Source organism: Equus przewalskii, chromosome 8 (assembly GCF_037783145.1).
Source record: "Equus przewalskii isolate Varuska chromosome 8, EquPr2, whole genome shotgun sequence".
NCBI lineage: Eukaryota > Metazoa > Chordata > Mammalia > Perissodactyla > Equidae > Equus > Equus przewalskii.
In genome coordinates, this window is record NC_091838.1 from 28,756,928 (window position 1) to 28,774,059 (window position 17,132).

Sequence of the window (17,132 nt, forward strand, 5' to 3'; positions counted from 1 at the left end):
ATGAAAATAAAACCCAACATTCCTGATATGAACTCTCACTCACCTTATGCTACACCATTCATTCATTCAACAACCTACTCTGAATCAGGCACTGTGTTGCATCCTAGGATCTGATGGGAACAAATGTTACCATTTGGTATTCTATGGTCAGAGAGGCCCCCCAAAATGCCAAAAGATAACTTCTAACTTAGTAGACAGAAAGGACTTCAGGGGAGCATCTGACTTCCATGCTAGTCATCAAGAGGTCAATGCTATCAGACTGAGCTTCAAAATGGGTTGAGCTATATTCTATCAACTGAACATCACATTTGTTCTCCAAACTTACTGAAAATCCATTTTGGTGGCTTGTTCTTCATTGTTATGAGAAATAACTGGACCCAAAAATCTGGTAATTCTCTGCTCAATATCTGGTTCAAGAATTTCACATACCTTAAAATGGAAAGTTTTGGATGGGAATTGGCAGCAAGTTTAGATAGCTCAAAGGCAAATTCCATTTTACCAAGACATTTTTATGTGTTAGTAAAAAAAAACCCTAATCTTTCCTCCTGTGTGTTTCCTTTGCTTTCACACGGAACACAACACTTCTGACCCTTCTGGTAATTAAATGTGTGGGTCTTTTTCCACACCAAACAAGTGTGCAACACCAGCTAAGAGTCCTGCAATTTGACTCAACTCTGATACTATCCACCTGGAGACAGCATTAGATCCCACAGGTTAAGGGTTCCATCCCATGAGACTGTCCCCCACTTCAGATGCCAATCACAACTCCAGGTTGTTAACTGTCATTCTGACTGATGAGTTATAAATCAGAGGTTCCCATGACCCTCTCTTTGGGTTTAGTTAATTTGCTAGGGCAGCTCACAGAATTCAGGGAAACACTTACTTATATTTTCCAGTTTATTAAAGGATATGACAAAGGATACAGATGAACAGCCAGATGAAGAGATACATAGGGCAAGGTCTGGGAGGGTCCCAAGCATAGGAGCTTTTGTCTCCCCATGGAGCTGGGGTGCATCACCCTTCCAGTGTAGATATGTTCACTGACGTGGAAGCTCCCCAAATCCCATACTACTAGGGTTTTATGGAGGCCTCTTCAAGTAGGCACAATCAGTTATTAACTCCATTTCCAGCCTCTCTCCCCTCTCTAAAGGATGGGGGTGGGACTGAAAATTCCAAGCTTCTAGTCATTGGTCCTTCTGATGGCTAGTGCCCATCCAGGAGCCATTCATGAGCCCACCCATAGTTGCCTCATTAGAACAAAAGATGGTCCTAGTGCTCTTATCACTTAGGAATTCACAAGGGTTTTGGAGCTCTGTACCAGCAACTGGGGGACAGACACCAATATACATATTTTCTATTATCTCACATCCTTCTTCTCTAAATTTTTTGTTACACCTTTGTTTTCCTGATCTGGCAGGAAATTCAGCATTACCTAGAAAAGTAAGGAAAAATGTAGGTAAAAGTGAAGATAAATATCTACACAAAACAGAATTTCCAATGGTGCACACCAATACAGCAAACAAAAGCCTCTGTACAGCAGCCATGGTTTGTGCTTTCTTTGTTGAAGTGTGCAGTCTAATGATTAATTAGAGTCAAAATAAATCCCTTAGAGAAGTTGTAGCAACTGATTCTAAAGGTATGCTTTTCATTACAGTCCTAGGTGGGGAAAACACAAACTTGATGTGAAAGCCAAAGGGCTCATGTTCAACATACGGATTTCTTCAACACTGTAGTTCTCATCTTGTGAAAATGGAAAAGTATTACTAGAAACTATTTTGAAGAAATGTTGGTGTTTCCACACCATTCCTCAGAATTCCTAGGATTCACTATGTTATAATAAAATTTCCAAAGCAATGTTACCAGCATTCTTGCCCTTATTAAAACAGGAAGTTGACTCAGTATAGTTAGAAATGACATCTTTAGGGTTAACATTTCTTAAAATAGTCTATTTCTGTACAAACATTGACATTTATGATACTGGTAGTGAGATTCCCCAAATCAACAAGAACTTCTTGGTCAATCCAGGTGTCCACAACATTAGAGAGAGAACTACTTTGTAAACATTCATTATCAGTTTTTCCCAATTCTGAGAATACTAACAGGTAACATACAGAACACACTACCTCAAGACAGCCCAAACCTTGAAAATGTCAACCAAGGCCACAAAGGTCAGCTGACTTATAGTAATGTTCCAAAGATTCTTGCCTGAAGGCCATGTCAACAAATGTCTCCATATATAATATTTATACCACGTCCTATAAAATGGGCTCTCTGCCTTTAAGTCTATTAATTGCTTCTTCCTACTGAACCCATAAAAGAGAGAATTTTACCTCTCACTTATCCATGACTCTATCTAGGTTCTTGAAATTCTCATACAATGACAAAATACATAATGAGCTACACATAATGTATTGGGCTAAAACATCACATCAATACAAAGCAGTGCTGTAGTCACTTTTACAAATTGAAAATCATCATTACTGAGATGGTATGGTTATAAGAATTTTAAGTTTCCTTTTAATTTGAAAGTCTAGAATTCTTTGGAAAGTGCTTGAGGAAAAATAATCTTTCTATACCTGAGGTCTATAGCTTTATAGTATATTTGAAAATCCTCCCATTCATTGTTGTTAAGTGAAAAGAGATACCTGCAATGAATGTCTAGTATCCACTAGAACTTTCATAAAGGTTAATCCAACTAACAGACGAAATTCCATGATTATCCTCATGGGTTAATCCAAATAGTAAGAGCTTGTTGATCACAGGAATTTGCATGTAATCATAAGGCTAACCTGTAAGATCTAAGCATGATACCTGATAGCTCAAAGTCAGGGCAAGAGAAAGTCTCTGTGCAACCAGGACAAACAGGAACCTCTAGGCAATCAAACCCCCACAGGATGGACAACTAGTGCCCAAACTGCACTTTTTATCTCTGAGACTGCTAGAATCACTATGGGACATTCAGATTTAAGAACTGAGTGAACAATTCCACTTCTGGTAATTTACGCAAGTGCAAAAATATGTATATACATGAATGATCATCCCAACACTGTTCATAGTAACAAAAAATTAAACAATAAAATATCCAACATCAGGGGATTGCTTAAATAATTTGTGGTAAATGCATCAATGCAACTCATTTGAAAATATGGTGTAAATTTATGTCTATTGATGAAAATAATTTATTTTTTTAAATAATAGAACACAAAATTGTTTCACATATATACACAAACTTGTTTCACATATAGACACAAGACTGAAGCCTCATTTTTTGTTTGAAAATATACTTTTAGTATATTTAGAGAAAAAGGTAGATAAATACATACAATATATACTTTCACAGAAAAAAGCCATTAAAAGATATACATCAAATGTAAATAGTTTTTATCTATGGATAAACTTCTACCTGAGTATATTTTCAAAATTTTGCACAAATGCATGTACTATTTGTATTAAAAAAAAGAAAAGAAAAAATAAATTATATAAACAGATTACAGATGCCTATCACCAGTTTAATCAATATATCATCAGAAGAATCAGCCCTAGCCCTATGCACTATAAGCTTTTAAAGTTAACTCACAATTGCTGAGGGTACTCAATTCTTTTTTCAAAAACATTATCAAATAATAAGAGTATGGTTTCAAAAGACAATAAAAAATGATAGACCTACTTTTCAAAGTAAGATTAAATGATATAACCCATGCTTTTCAGTGTCTGGCATAAAATAACTGCCCACAAATGTTAGCCGTTATTACTAACACAAGAGCTTTCATATACGTATATTTGCTTGATCCCCAACAGTTCTACTGGGTAGAGGGGGAAGGTACTCCTGTTATGTCAGTTACACAGACACAGAAACCAGAGCTTTGAAGTTAGTTAAACTAGGACCATACAGCTGACAAATAGAGAAGAAAACACAAACCTTTATGCTCTAGTAATAGAACTAAATGGTAGAGCCTGTAAAAAAGAATGACTTCATATCTATTGATTCTATTGGTACTGATATTCTAGGTTGTCAAACAAATCTTTGTTCTCTCTCTCTTACATATTGCCGCAAATTATTTTTTCTTCTATTCCTCCTCTCCTTTTCTAATTGTTGCTCTCTCTTCTTTCTCATCTTTTCTTCACTACCCCTTCCTTTGTATTATTTCTCCTTTCTTCCTGTGCTCTTCCAGCATAGTTGCTGTCCCCTGCTAGCTGTCTCTCCTTGCTTTTTCTTCTATTCCACGCTTATCTTTCTGCTTCCTCTCAAGTGATCTGGTTCCCTTCAGAGCTCCGGAGACAGACGGCACACCCATTTTGTTGAGTAGGAGTACCACTCTGTGCCAGCTTGTGGAAAAACAGAGGGTGGGGGGAGTGCTGGTACGGACAGCAGTAAGTTAAGGTGTACAAGCCCAACAATTTGCAAAATTTTTAAATATGGCAACTAAAGACTGAAAAGGAACTGATGCAGATAACACAAAGAACAAGACCAGATATACCATCATGTTAAATCAAGCTCTTTATGTTCTTATTTTAAATTATCTTCTGTAGAATATTTTATATATCTATCCATTATTATATATAAAATACCCTACAGATAGGAGATATATATATATATATAATATCCAAGTATTTATATAGCCATATAAAGTATAGGTAGACTTTGATAAGAAAAGGCAAGTTAAATAAGATACTCACTAAGAAAATCATCTAAATTTTAATTAAGCCACAATCCATGGGACTACATCAGGCAAAATTAGATAGCAAACTAAATTTTGAGATAATTTAAGAACACAATAGAGTATCTCATTAACCTCTGTATTCAAGTAAATACATTCTAAGCTTAGACTGTTTAAATGAAGTCCTCAGATCCTCATTTCAATTTGCTAGAGAACCTGAACTTAAGATATGAGAGAAATCAGTTTCAAAATATTCACATTTCTGTCCTATCCTTAGACTTTTTTTCCAAACCCTATTTTCAATTCAAATTTCATTGTGTTGATCTTTTTTCTATCTCATTTTATACTGTAACATTAAAAATTAATAGCCATGAAGCTGAGAATGTTTTTAACAGCCCCATCTCCTCTTAGTGTATATGGAGATACCCTTAAATAACAAAATACACGTGTGCACGCACACATACAAACATGCACACACACACCCAATTTCAAAAACTTTAAAGGAGTTTAATGTGGAAAAAACTCTATAACCAACATTAAATATCTGAGAATTTAAGGTAAGTGATCTTCATTTTGTTTTGTCTTACTGCTTCTAGAATAACAGTGACAAAAAAGTCTAACACCAGAGATTTGCTGAGTAAAAATGTGATGAAATTATCAGACACTGTACACAAACCATCAAAAAACAAATGATAATGGAAGTATTTCAGAGTAAACATACATTTGATGACTTGTGGATAGAAGAAAACACTTCCGTTCTTGGTATAAATAACTGGTTTTGCCTGTCCATCTGACTGAAGTCCAACAAACAATCCTGGGTTCTTCACAGATTCCAGGCTTATAGATGCATTTTCCAAGTTCTTCTTAATTTTAAAATGACAGTCAATATCTCCTGTACCCTAAGATCAACATAACATGATTTCATAAATATGAGCAAACACTGAAGGGCAGAATTTAAAACCAGTCATTTCACAAGAATATTATTGTGCTTCATTTTCAAAGCCTCATGACAATTCTAGGACCTTTTTGCATAAATTGCACCATGTGCTTGACCCCATTTAATACGATCCAGAAACAGAGACCACGTAACTGGCTGAGGCAAGGGTGTATGCCCCAGATGAAGGGCTCTGAATCACAGAAGAACTTCAACTTAAGGAGAGTGCAATGTATGCTATATTTCATTTCAGAGTTGCCTATCTCTATCAATGAGTAGATAATACTAAAATGTGAAATCTTCCTTTGGGAAATTACTCTAAAATAATGATGGAAAAGAGGGCAATTCTTATCATAGGTACAAATATATATCAATTTTCTGTGCTATTCCACATGTTCTGGATTGAATTTTCACCAGTAAATACAGTTCACATAAATTACTCAAAGACTGTATAGCAAAACATTCGAGAATTAGATGCCTAGGACTGATCAACATACCTTTCAGAGCATCAAAATAACTTCTTTTTTTAAGGCATTTATAATCTCTTATTAGAAAATATTTCACATTTTTCACCTATATTGCTTTAAAAAGTTTTCTTATGAGATTGAGGAGTTATAGAAAACAAATTTTGTGAGAATGAATTAAAATTTCCAATAGCAGCTATTATTTATAAAAGATGATTATATTTTGATCTCTACCCTCAAATGTGAGCTGCCTATAGGTAAGAACTATGTGTGTTGTCTGTTTCTTTCTCATAATATAAATATAAATTAAGCAATTCCTATCTTCTGTTCGTGGTATGGATACAATAAAAATTTGGCTTTGATTTGTTCATGGCCAAGTAGAGGACACAACCACACATACAAATAATAACAATATAATATGTTAAGCAAATAGCGTAGGGATGGACTCCTTGGATTTGGGGAGGAAAAAAAGCACTAAACTCAGGAGAATAGGAAGGGCTTCCTGAGGAAGGTGAAGCTGAGAAGTGTTAAATAACAACTCAGCTAAGTAGAGGAAAGTGAGGGATGGAAGGTAGGGAATTTCAGGCAAAGGGGCAGCATGAACCAAGGCTAAGAGGCAGCAGGCAGCAAGTGTGTGGATGAGCAAGCTTCCTGATGTTGCTGGACAGAGAGAAGGAAGTGAATCCAGAAATACAGGATCAGTTTGTATGCAACATAGGGAGTCTGAGCCTTATTTTAGCCCATGGGAGCCACTGAAGCATTTTAACCAGAAAAGTGATATGGACAGATCTCAAATTGTCTTCAGGAAATTTCTTGAATGACTCTCTAATACCTTTACAAAAGAAAAAACTCATCTACCCTATCAGTTATGCACCCCTTTGCAGATTTCTAACAATGATCAACAGAATCTCAGTTCTCTCCTGTTCTTCGAGTATGTAGCCTTGAAGCTCCCTTTTATTATTATTATTTTTTCAAATAGATTCTATTTTTTAGAATAGTTTTAGACTTACAGAAAAACTGAGATAGTACAGAGTTCCCATATACTCACACCCAGTTTCTCCTATTATTAACGTTACATTAGTATGATACATTTGTTACAATTAAGGCCAATGCTGATCCATTACTAATACTTTATTGAAATTTCCTTAATTTTTACCTAATATCCTTTTACTGTCCAGGATTCCATCCAGGATACATTACCTGTAGTCCTCATGTCTCTTTAGAATCCTCTTGGCAGTGGCGGTTTCTCAGACTTTCCTTGTTTTTGATGACCCTGACAGTTTTGAGGCATACTGGTAAGGTATTTTGTAGGATGCCCCACTAGAATACTTCTGATCTCTTCCTCATGATTAGACTGGGGTTATGAGATATTGGGAGGGAGACCATAAAGGTGACGTGCTGCTTTCATCATATCATATCAAGGGTGCATTCTACCAACATGACTTATCTCTATTGATGTTGACCTTGATCACATGGCTAAGGTAGTGTTTGTCAGATTTCTCTACTAGAAAGTCACTATTTTTACCTCATTTCCATACTGTACTCTTTGGAAGGAAGTCACTATGTGCAGCCCATACGTAAGGTGCATAAGTTATGCTCCACCTCCTTGAAGGCAGAATATTTCACATAATTTTTCTGGAATTCTTCTGCACGGGAAATTTGTCTCTTCTCTCCATTTATTTACTCATTTGTGTGTATCATTATAGACTCATGAATATTTACTTTTTCCTTTGGGTTATAATCCAATACTGCTTTATTTACTTTGTTGCTCAAATTGTTTCAGCTTTGGCCACTGGGAGATCCTTCAGTTGGCATCCAGGTCCCTCTGACATATTCCCATAAGTAAGTTTGTGTTGGCTGTTTTTGAATACTTCTTTACTTCCTGGCATTACAAGATGCTTCAAGTTCATCTTGTATGTTTCCTGCCCCCTAGACCTAGGATCAGCCACTTTTCCAAGAAGCCCTAGTTCCTTTTATTGGAGAATGTTATTAGAAACCAAGATCTGAGCACTAGGTCTGCATGTTGCTACCGGGCTGCTGTTGCTTCTAGGTCCTCTCACCTAACAGAGAAAAAAATATATGTGTTTACACTAACTCATGTATATATATTATTTGTAAATATTTCTATATGCAACCATTTGCATTTGTAGTCCACTAAACATGAGTTCATACTGATGTCTCCAATTCTAATGGATTACCACACATTCTTGCTTCCTCCCCTTGTTTATCTGTAAACTCCGACTCCTACAATAAGAAACCGGGCTCTCACCATCTGCCACCCATTTACATAGTTGTTCTATTCCAATATACATTTGTAGTGGTATCAGAATTGTTAACCCATATTCCCATGGGATACAACTTTACACTAGAGTACAGTGCTTACGTGCAGTTACCTTTTGCTTTTAGTCTTACTGACTCCATTCATTTCCAAAGATACTTAGGTCAGGATTTCTTCCCCAAATCCCCTTCATAGAATTTGTTTCACACATTTTTAATAGTTAAATTCTCTTGTCATAGTCTGCATTCCTTCTTGGGATTTCTAAACCTCTTGAATGATTTTTTTTTAATTTGCCTACATTAAGTTTCACTCATTGTGCTATACAGTTCTATAAATTTTGATAAATGCATAATGCCCAGTATCCACCATTACAGTAGTATACAGGATTAATATTTCTGCCCTAAAGATTGCCTATGCTTCACCTATTCATCCGTTCTACCCTCCTCTCAACCCTTAGAACGCACTGATCATTATACTGTCTCTATAGTTTAGCATTTTCCAGAATGTCATATAATTAGAAACATAATTTGTAGCCTTTTTATACTGGTATATTACACCTAGCAATACATATTTAAGTTTTCTCAATGTCTTTTCATGGCTTGATGGTTAATTTCTTTTTAGTGTTAAAGAATATTCCATTGTACAGATGGAATATTTATCCATTCACCTATCGAAGGACATCTTGGTTGCTTCCAGTTTTTGTTAATTATGACTAAAGCTGCAATAAACATTCATGTACAAGTTCAATTTTGTGAAAAGTGTAAGGTCTGTGTCTAGATTCAGTTTTTTACATATGGATATCCAATTGTTCCAGCATCATTTGTTGAAAAGCCTATCCTTTCTCTATTGGATTGCACTTGTTCCTTTATCAAAGATAAGTTGACTATATTTATGTGGTTCTATTTCTGGGCTCTCTAGTCTGTTCCATTGATCTGTCTACTCTTTTACCAATACCACACTGTCTTGATTACTGTAGCTTTATAGTAAGTCTTGAGGTTGAGTAGTGTCAGTTCTTAAACTTTATTCTTCTTCATTGTGTTGGCTATTCTGGGTCTTTTTCCTCTCCATATAAACTTCAGAATCAGTTTGTTGTTATCCACAAAATAGCTTGTTGAGATTTTGATTGGGATTGTGAGAATCTACAGATCAAGTTGGGAAGGACTGCCAACAACACTAAGTCTTCCAATCCATGAACACAGAATATTTGTCCATTTATTTAGTTTCTTTGATATTTTTCATCAGTTTTATAGTTTTCCACATATAGATCCTGTCTATATTTTGTGAGATTTATACCTAAGTATTTTTTTGTGTGCTAATGTAATTGGTGTTGTGGTTTTAATTTCAAAATCCAATTGTTCATTGCTAGTATATAAGAAAGCAACTTTTGTGTGTTAATCTTGTATACCACAGGTTTGTTATAATCAGTTATCAGTTCTAGGGTTTTTTTGTTGTTGATTCTTTGGATTTTTTTACATAAACAATAAAGTCATCTGTGAACAAAGATAGTTTTATTTCTTCCTTGCAATCTGTATAAAGTCTGTTTCCTTGTCTTATCGTATTGCTTTAGCTAGGACTTCCAATACAATCTTGAATAGGAGCAGTGAGAGTGAACATCCTTGCCTTGTTCCTGATTTCAGTGCAAAAGCATCCAGTTTCTCACCAGTAAGTATGGTATTAGCTATAAGACTTTGTAGATATTGTTGTTTTTTTTGTTTTTTTTTTTTGAGGAAGATTAGCCCTGAGCTAACATCTGCTGCCAATACTACTCTTTTGGCTGAGGAAGACTGGCCCTGAGTTAACATCCATGCCCATCTTCCTCTACTTTCTATGTGGGACACCTACCACAGCATGGTTTGCCAAGCGGTGCCGTGTCTGCACCCGAGATCCAAACCAGTCAATCCCAGGCTGCCACAGCAGAATGTGCTTATGCTGCACCACCAGGCTGGCCCCAAGATTTTGTAGATATTCTTTATCAAGTTGAGAAAGTTGTTCTCTATTCCTAGTTTGCTGAGAGTTTTTCTTTTTATTTTCACCACCAATATTTAATTAGCCATTAAGACCCACTGACTACTCCACAACAATATCTACCAAATTTGACAAACTCTTCAATTTAGTTGTTACTTCCCAAATCTCAGTCCCACATCACCTTTTGCCTAGATCACTACAACCACTAGCTGAAGTGAGGATCATATTTTTGGATTCTTAAACCAATATATTGTCACTGCTAATTGTTACAAGACTCTCCAACCTACCGGATCAATAATAGTCATTATGTCTTGGGTAAGTAGAATCTAGCCTAAAACAAATAAATCTTTGCTCAAAGAGAAGTTTCCAAATAGAAGAGTTTTAAGAAAGCTATGTCAAATAAGAAATCAGAAGGAAGGTGTTTTTCCTTTGCAAAAACAAGCTTTATTGTGAGAGAAAATGGTTACCAAAAGAAATTCCAGAACTGGACTTTATATACTTAGAGCTGAGCCTGGAGGACCGGACACCATAGAGTTTCAATGATAAAGCACCTGAAAAGGTAGATACCATATATGACACAGAGGAAATTTCTACCCCACAGGAAGAAGACAAATCCATCTGGTGTTGAGAGGAGAGGCCTGGGGTAAATGGTCTGGAGGAGAGACGGGATGCCCTTTTTAAAATCCCACTTGAAGCTGATTCTTGGTGTAGCAGAAAACTAAGGGGCAGTGAAACATTCATGTATATTGTAGGGGAGAATCTCAAAAACTGAGGGGCTATTCTGAGAAATTTAATATTTCCCTTATAGCATCCTAGTACAGAACAATATGGGGCCATCAAGAAGATGAATTAGAAATGTCTAAGGGAGGAGTCTGAGCAGATGACACTGATATAGCGTCCTAGCTTCTCCATAGCCCACATAAAGACATCAGGGGATCCAGAAGTTATCCCATGCCCCAGCGGTAGGCTCAAGCACTGAGAAAACCAGTGACCTGGGAGAGGGCTGGACTTGCTACAAGTTGGACACAGAGTTGGAAACTTTGAGACACAAAGGCTAGGTAGGCATCTAAAGTTCAACATTACCCAAAATGTTCAGGCTACAATATCAGCCTCGTTTGAAATTATATCAGATCGAGATGTCCAGGGACAAACCAAATCAGACACACTGCAGCAGACCCAGTGTGGGCCTGAAGAAGAATATATGTCCAGTGGCTGTTTCTCATGACTTGTTTTTCAAGATTTTACACCCAGGTATCATCCAAGGATGAAGGAAAAGAAAAAAAATAAAAGAAACCCTGACTTATTATTGACCTGTAAGGAACTAACCTTTGAACTAGATAGAAACCAAGATATGTAAGCATTATTTTGGTGGCAAAAAAATCAATCTACTGAGCTAAGCATACTGGAACATGCTAGAACCACTAGTGTACTTTAGGCAAACTGTGCACTTTTGAGTCAAACTGTGTTTTGTTATAGTATTCTCATAGTTATTCTTGCAAACTTTAGGTTCTCCATAAACTACCTGGTCTTCTATATAGAGGCCGGATTTATCTGACCAGTCTACTATCTCCCCAAACTTGAAACAGATATCCTACTAAAAACAGATGTCATCTTCAGCCAGCCCTGATGGCCTAGTGGTTAAATTTGGCACACTCTGTTTCGGTGGCCTGGGTTCCATTCCCGGGTGTGGAACCACACCACTTGTCTGTCAGTAGCCATGCTGTGGTGGTGACTCACCTAGAAGAACTAGGAGGACTTACAACTAGAAAATACAACTATGCTCTGGGACTTTGGGGAGGGAAAAAAAGGAAAACTAGGAAGAATGGCAACAGATCTTAGCTCAGGGAAAATCTTTCCACAGCAAAAAAAAAAAGGATGTCAATTTACATTAAAGACCTCAAGCAACTGCCCATGACTCACACAATTGAAAACTCTTTCCCTGACATATCTCTTTCCTTATCAATGCTGAACTTTGTACCTAACCTCTGTCAATGTACTTTCAGACTAATGTAATTATCTGTTTACATTCTTTTTTTTCCCTTCTAGATTGCAAGTTCCCTGAGGGCAGGGGGCATGTCTGAATATATCTACTGTAGCACTAACAATGGGCACACTTTCTTCCTTTCAGTAGAAACTCAATAAATGTTTGTTAACTCTAAAAAAGAAGTTCACTTTTTGCTAATTTCCAACCTCATAATTTGTTCATGTAATGTCTTCCCTTCTCTTTTTTGATAATGAAAAATTAGATTATTCCATCTAAAATTTGCCATTCCAGGTGATGGGGTTCAGGACACACTACTCCAAAAATATGGCACCTTAGTATATTGAATATTTCAAGATGAAGGAATCTGTAAAACAGAAGGTGCAGGAAGGATTTTCTGATCTTCCTCTGAAGCAGGTCATAAGACCCTCATGTGAGAGGTCCCCTCCCCATACCAGCAGGAAAGAAGCATCCTTATCTCTGAAAACAGAGGGATGCTGAGAGGAATCTGAGTGAGCAGGCCTTGCTGTTTCCCTCAGTTTAAGACACTTCGCTCATACTCTTTTTTGGTCCTATCACATGTTTCTACAACTTCCCACTTTTCACCAAACCTAGCAAAAAATGTCCAGGTTTAAGCACTCCCTCAAGTCTTTATTTCCTTATGAAGGCTCCTGTGTCATGTAAAACTTATATTAAACAAATTTGTATGATTTTCTCTTGTTAATCTGTCCTTTGTTATAGGGGCCTCAGTTGAGAATTCAGAAGAATGGAAGAAAAACACATTTTCCTTCCCCTATGAAAGAAACTTCTCCTGACTCACCTGCTCAAATCAATCTGTCTTTCCCAAGCCCTCACATAAGCATTAAGTCATAACTTGAATTGGATTAACAATTGGCTATTGTTCTCTAGATCACTGATGTGTGCATATTTTTTTCCTCCAATAGACTGTAAGCACCTGAGGAATGCTATCAGTTTTTCTGTGTGTGTGTGTGTGTGTGTGAGGAAGATTGGCTCTGAGCTAACATCTGTGCCACTCTACCTCTACTTTATGTGGGATGCCACCTCAGCATGGCCTGACAAGCAGGGCTAGGTCTGCACCCAGGATCCGAACGTGTGAACCCCAGGCCACTGAAGCTGAGTGCGTGAACTAGCCACCAGTTTTTAACCTTCCATTAGTGAAAATAATGAAAATAAAATTTAATATAACTAAATGTTTAAACAATAAACCTTGTGGTCAGCCCCATGGCCAAGTGGTTAGGTTCGCATGCTCCACTTCAGCGGCCCAGGGTTTCACTGGTTCAAGTCCTGGGCGTGGACATGGCCCCACCTATCAGGCCAAGCTGAGGCGGTGCCCTGCGTAGCACAACGAGGAGGACCTACAGCTAGAATATACAACTATGTACTGGGGCACTTTGGGAAGAAAAAAAAAAAGATTGGCAATAGATGTTAGCTCAGGTGCCAATCTTAAAAAAAAACAATAAAACAATAAACCTTTAGAGTTTCCTTTATTTCCTCTTTCCTTCTTTCATTAAAAAAAAATCTCTGCTTAACCCTTAATCAAAATATAAACTGATGAATGAAATGGAAATGGAAAATAAAATAGTGGGGTTTGGATGCAAAAGGGTCATATACTTTGTGTGTCCTACACGTTAACAACAAATACCAACTGGACAAACCCATGTTGGAATATCTGATGCATGCTCACACCAGTATAAGCTAAAACAACATCTAATGCCCATTTCCCTCTATCTGGCTTCTTTGCAGAAGGACACCTCCTAGTCACCATCACCAAGTAATATTTTATCTTCTCATTCATTCAATATTTGTTGAGCACCTACCAAATGTCAGGCCTTGTTGAAGAGTCTGGGATATTTTAACAAACAAACCAAAAAATCTCTCCACCATGGTGCTCAAATCCTAGTGACATACGTTCTATGCTGGAGTATTATTAATGCCACTCATCAGCCTTCTCTTTTTCAGGATGAATCACTCAGTGATTTATTCCTCTCTTCAAGCCTCTTTGCTCCTGAGGGGGTGAAAATCTTCATTTCTATCCTCAAGCCCCTTTGTATATTCCTTAAGCCTCTTTCATGTGGCAAAGATCAAAATTAATCCATACACTATGGTCTACGGTAACAGTGAAATGCTAGATGATTTTCTAGAAAATTCAAACAAAAAAAATTTATCTCAGAATTTTATTAACATTTTTTGATTAAGTAAAACATGATTTAGACTTCCAGTTTCCAGTTCTGCATGTAAGGAGCTTGGAAGTCACCGCTTCATCTTAACAAGTAAAAAGCTAAACACACCGAAAAATCAACAACCGTTTTTGGATCCACAAGAGAAGGGAGGACACAGGGCAAACCACTGCTCCAGAGCTGGAGACACAGACAGGGAAATGCAGGGAGTTACAGCTCACCAGCACAGAGAGTCATAAGCAGAAACCAATGAGGGAACCAGTGCCCAGGTATGAAACTTGAAGTATAATTGAAGAATTGCTGGAGGCTCACTGTAGACAAGTTTGAGGGTTAAAATTCCATGGGTCCAGTCATAGGGGGACCCTCATACTTTTACCTCCAGGAGCTCAACCAGGTTCCCAAAGTAAATATCAGAGACGAATCCCCTCATGCTTCTGGCAGGCAGAGGGGAAAATGAATGATTTTGAAATACACCAGAGCACTCTGTTCTTCTTAACAAAGACTTCTCACAGGAAAAACTAGTTAATCAGGGCCTAATTTTGGGGCTTTATCAGGGCTTACCTGACTTAGGGGAAGGGAAATATCCAACTGCAGCCCACTCTAGCCATCCTGGAACTAAGCAGCACTTGTGAAGTTCACAGTTCAGAGGCAGAGGTTCATTAAAAACATGATTTATCATTATTTATATAAAACTAAGCATTTACATAAAACTTCCACTGAATTTTATACTTTTCAACCCTCTAATCTAGCATTGTGTATACACAGCCCATCTACATGCTTCATATACATCTTCTTAAAAATATGAATTATCTTTAACTTTTTAGTGATTTACAGGTATGGAAATATATTTTGAGTGAAAAGGCAAAATTAGATGAGAGAATTTTTGCTAGTTTCTACATATTAAACTCTTGCCCATAAACAAGGATCCTTCTAGTGTGAGGTGTGTCTGTGTTATGTGTCTTTGGTACATTTACCACTCTTCAGTTTGTTTTTCCTATAATGCCTACATCTTCTTTTCCTTTGCATTCATGCTTAGTGATGAGTTCCACTCATGTTGTTTTGGGGCTTGTTTTTCTTCTTTACATTAACAACCTTACAATTGTCTCTAGTGAACTGCATTCTATTCGTTGCCAAGTTGAATCTCTACTACTTCGAAATCTATTCAAGTGATTTACTCCTACAGTATAACAATTTTATAGTAATGGAAATAGAAACATTTGTTACAGGATCAGCATTCCTTGACTTAAATAAACCTAAGTATGTTTACCTATAAGAAATGTTTTCAAATATACAATGGCAGACATACTGGAAACATTAATGCTTTTATTTAATTCAATTTATAGAATAAGCATTTGTTGAGTAGCTACCAGGACTGAGGCACTGTTACGTTTTTAAGGTATAGTCATATGAGCACACATTATACTTTACCTTTGAATGCATCTTAAATCCCTTTGGGATTGTAAGCATGCCTCAGCATAGCCTCTAAACATATGTAAATGAGAGTAATTAAGATGATCATTACCATTCTGTTTTCAAGAGTAATGTCATTCCAGCCTAGTGATTTCTGGTCAGATACAATGAAACTGAAAAATAATATGCCTGATTGTTATGGCAATACCATTTCTTAAGAACAAAAAAGCATATGCCTTTTGACTAAAAAAGACCTAAGAGCAAAATTTTAGATGGAGAATTTTAGTCAGACAACCATATCAATGAGTCACCTAAACAATGTATAATATAAAGAAAACACTACAATAGAAGTAGCAGAAGTAAAATACAAATGATGAGAGTTCTGAGAAAGCTCTTTTCTACAAAAGTACCAAAGCAAAGGTTAAACATCAATGTTGTTTAAATGGTAAATGCCACCAGGAGCAGCCTCAGAGTCCTCCAGCTCTCAGTTAATTACACAGGTCTTCTATGCACAAAACAAGTAACTACACGGGACCCACAGGAGGAGCCCACACTGACCCTGATGTCCCGTGAAAGCATGTGTGGGAGGCCATAGCCAATAGGCCAATCCCAATGAAAAGCTAGGATAGGACTGATCTGGACTATGCCTCATAGATAGAAGCATTAAATTTAGAATAGAAATCCATTAATTCTGGCCAATCTTTAAATAACTATGCAAAAGGAGTCATTATGTCATTTACATGGGTCAGTTTTAGGTAAAGCCATGCTACTATTGCTTTCCTGCCTAATTATTTGTTTTGTTGTATTAGCTTAGGTGTTAAAGGATGTCATTACAAATGTAAGAGAGCTAGCTCAGCCTTTGCCATACAACAGACCCTCAAAATATTAGTCTATCCCCTCTCCTTGCTTTCCTTGCTGATCTTGTTACAATATCAGGAAATTCATCTTTGACCACAATAGAGGCACATTTTCCTATGATTTACAGAGTATTCAGGAGCCTCTGGCTTCATGGAAAGGCTCTTTAAAATTTCAAATCTTTTAGGAAAGCAACATCAGCATCATGGTGGAGAGAGTTCGCCCAGTGATCTCTCCCCTCCACAATACAACAAAAAAGACATTCATACTCCAAGAAAGGACATCCACACAACACAGAAGACATCTGAGAGACCCACACAGCCATATGTCAGAGGGTGGAGAGGCTGGAGTCCCCTTGGAGGAGGTGGAACAAGGTAAGAGAAAACCTC

The 17,132-nt window shown here is 37.1% G+C and overlaps 1 protein-coding gene across 21 annotated transcripts in view; it reads right to left on the reverse strand.

Moving 5' to 3' along the window:
* RP1 (RP1 axonemal microtubule associated) overlaps positions 1 to 17,132 on the reverse strand; it is a 440,182-nt gene that overhangs the window by 148,269 nt on the left and 274,781 nt on the right. For all 21 annotated transcript variants that reach the window (XM_070631597.1, XM_070631612.1, XM_070631605.1 and 18 more), the window contains one exon: positions 5,380 to 5,557. In XM_070631597.1, the coding sequence (XP_070487698.1) occupies positions 5,380 to 5,557 (178 nt within the window). The remainder of the gene's footprint in view (positions 1 to 5,379; positions 5,558 to 17,132) is intronic.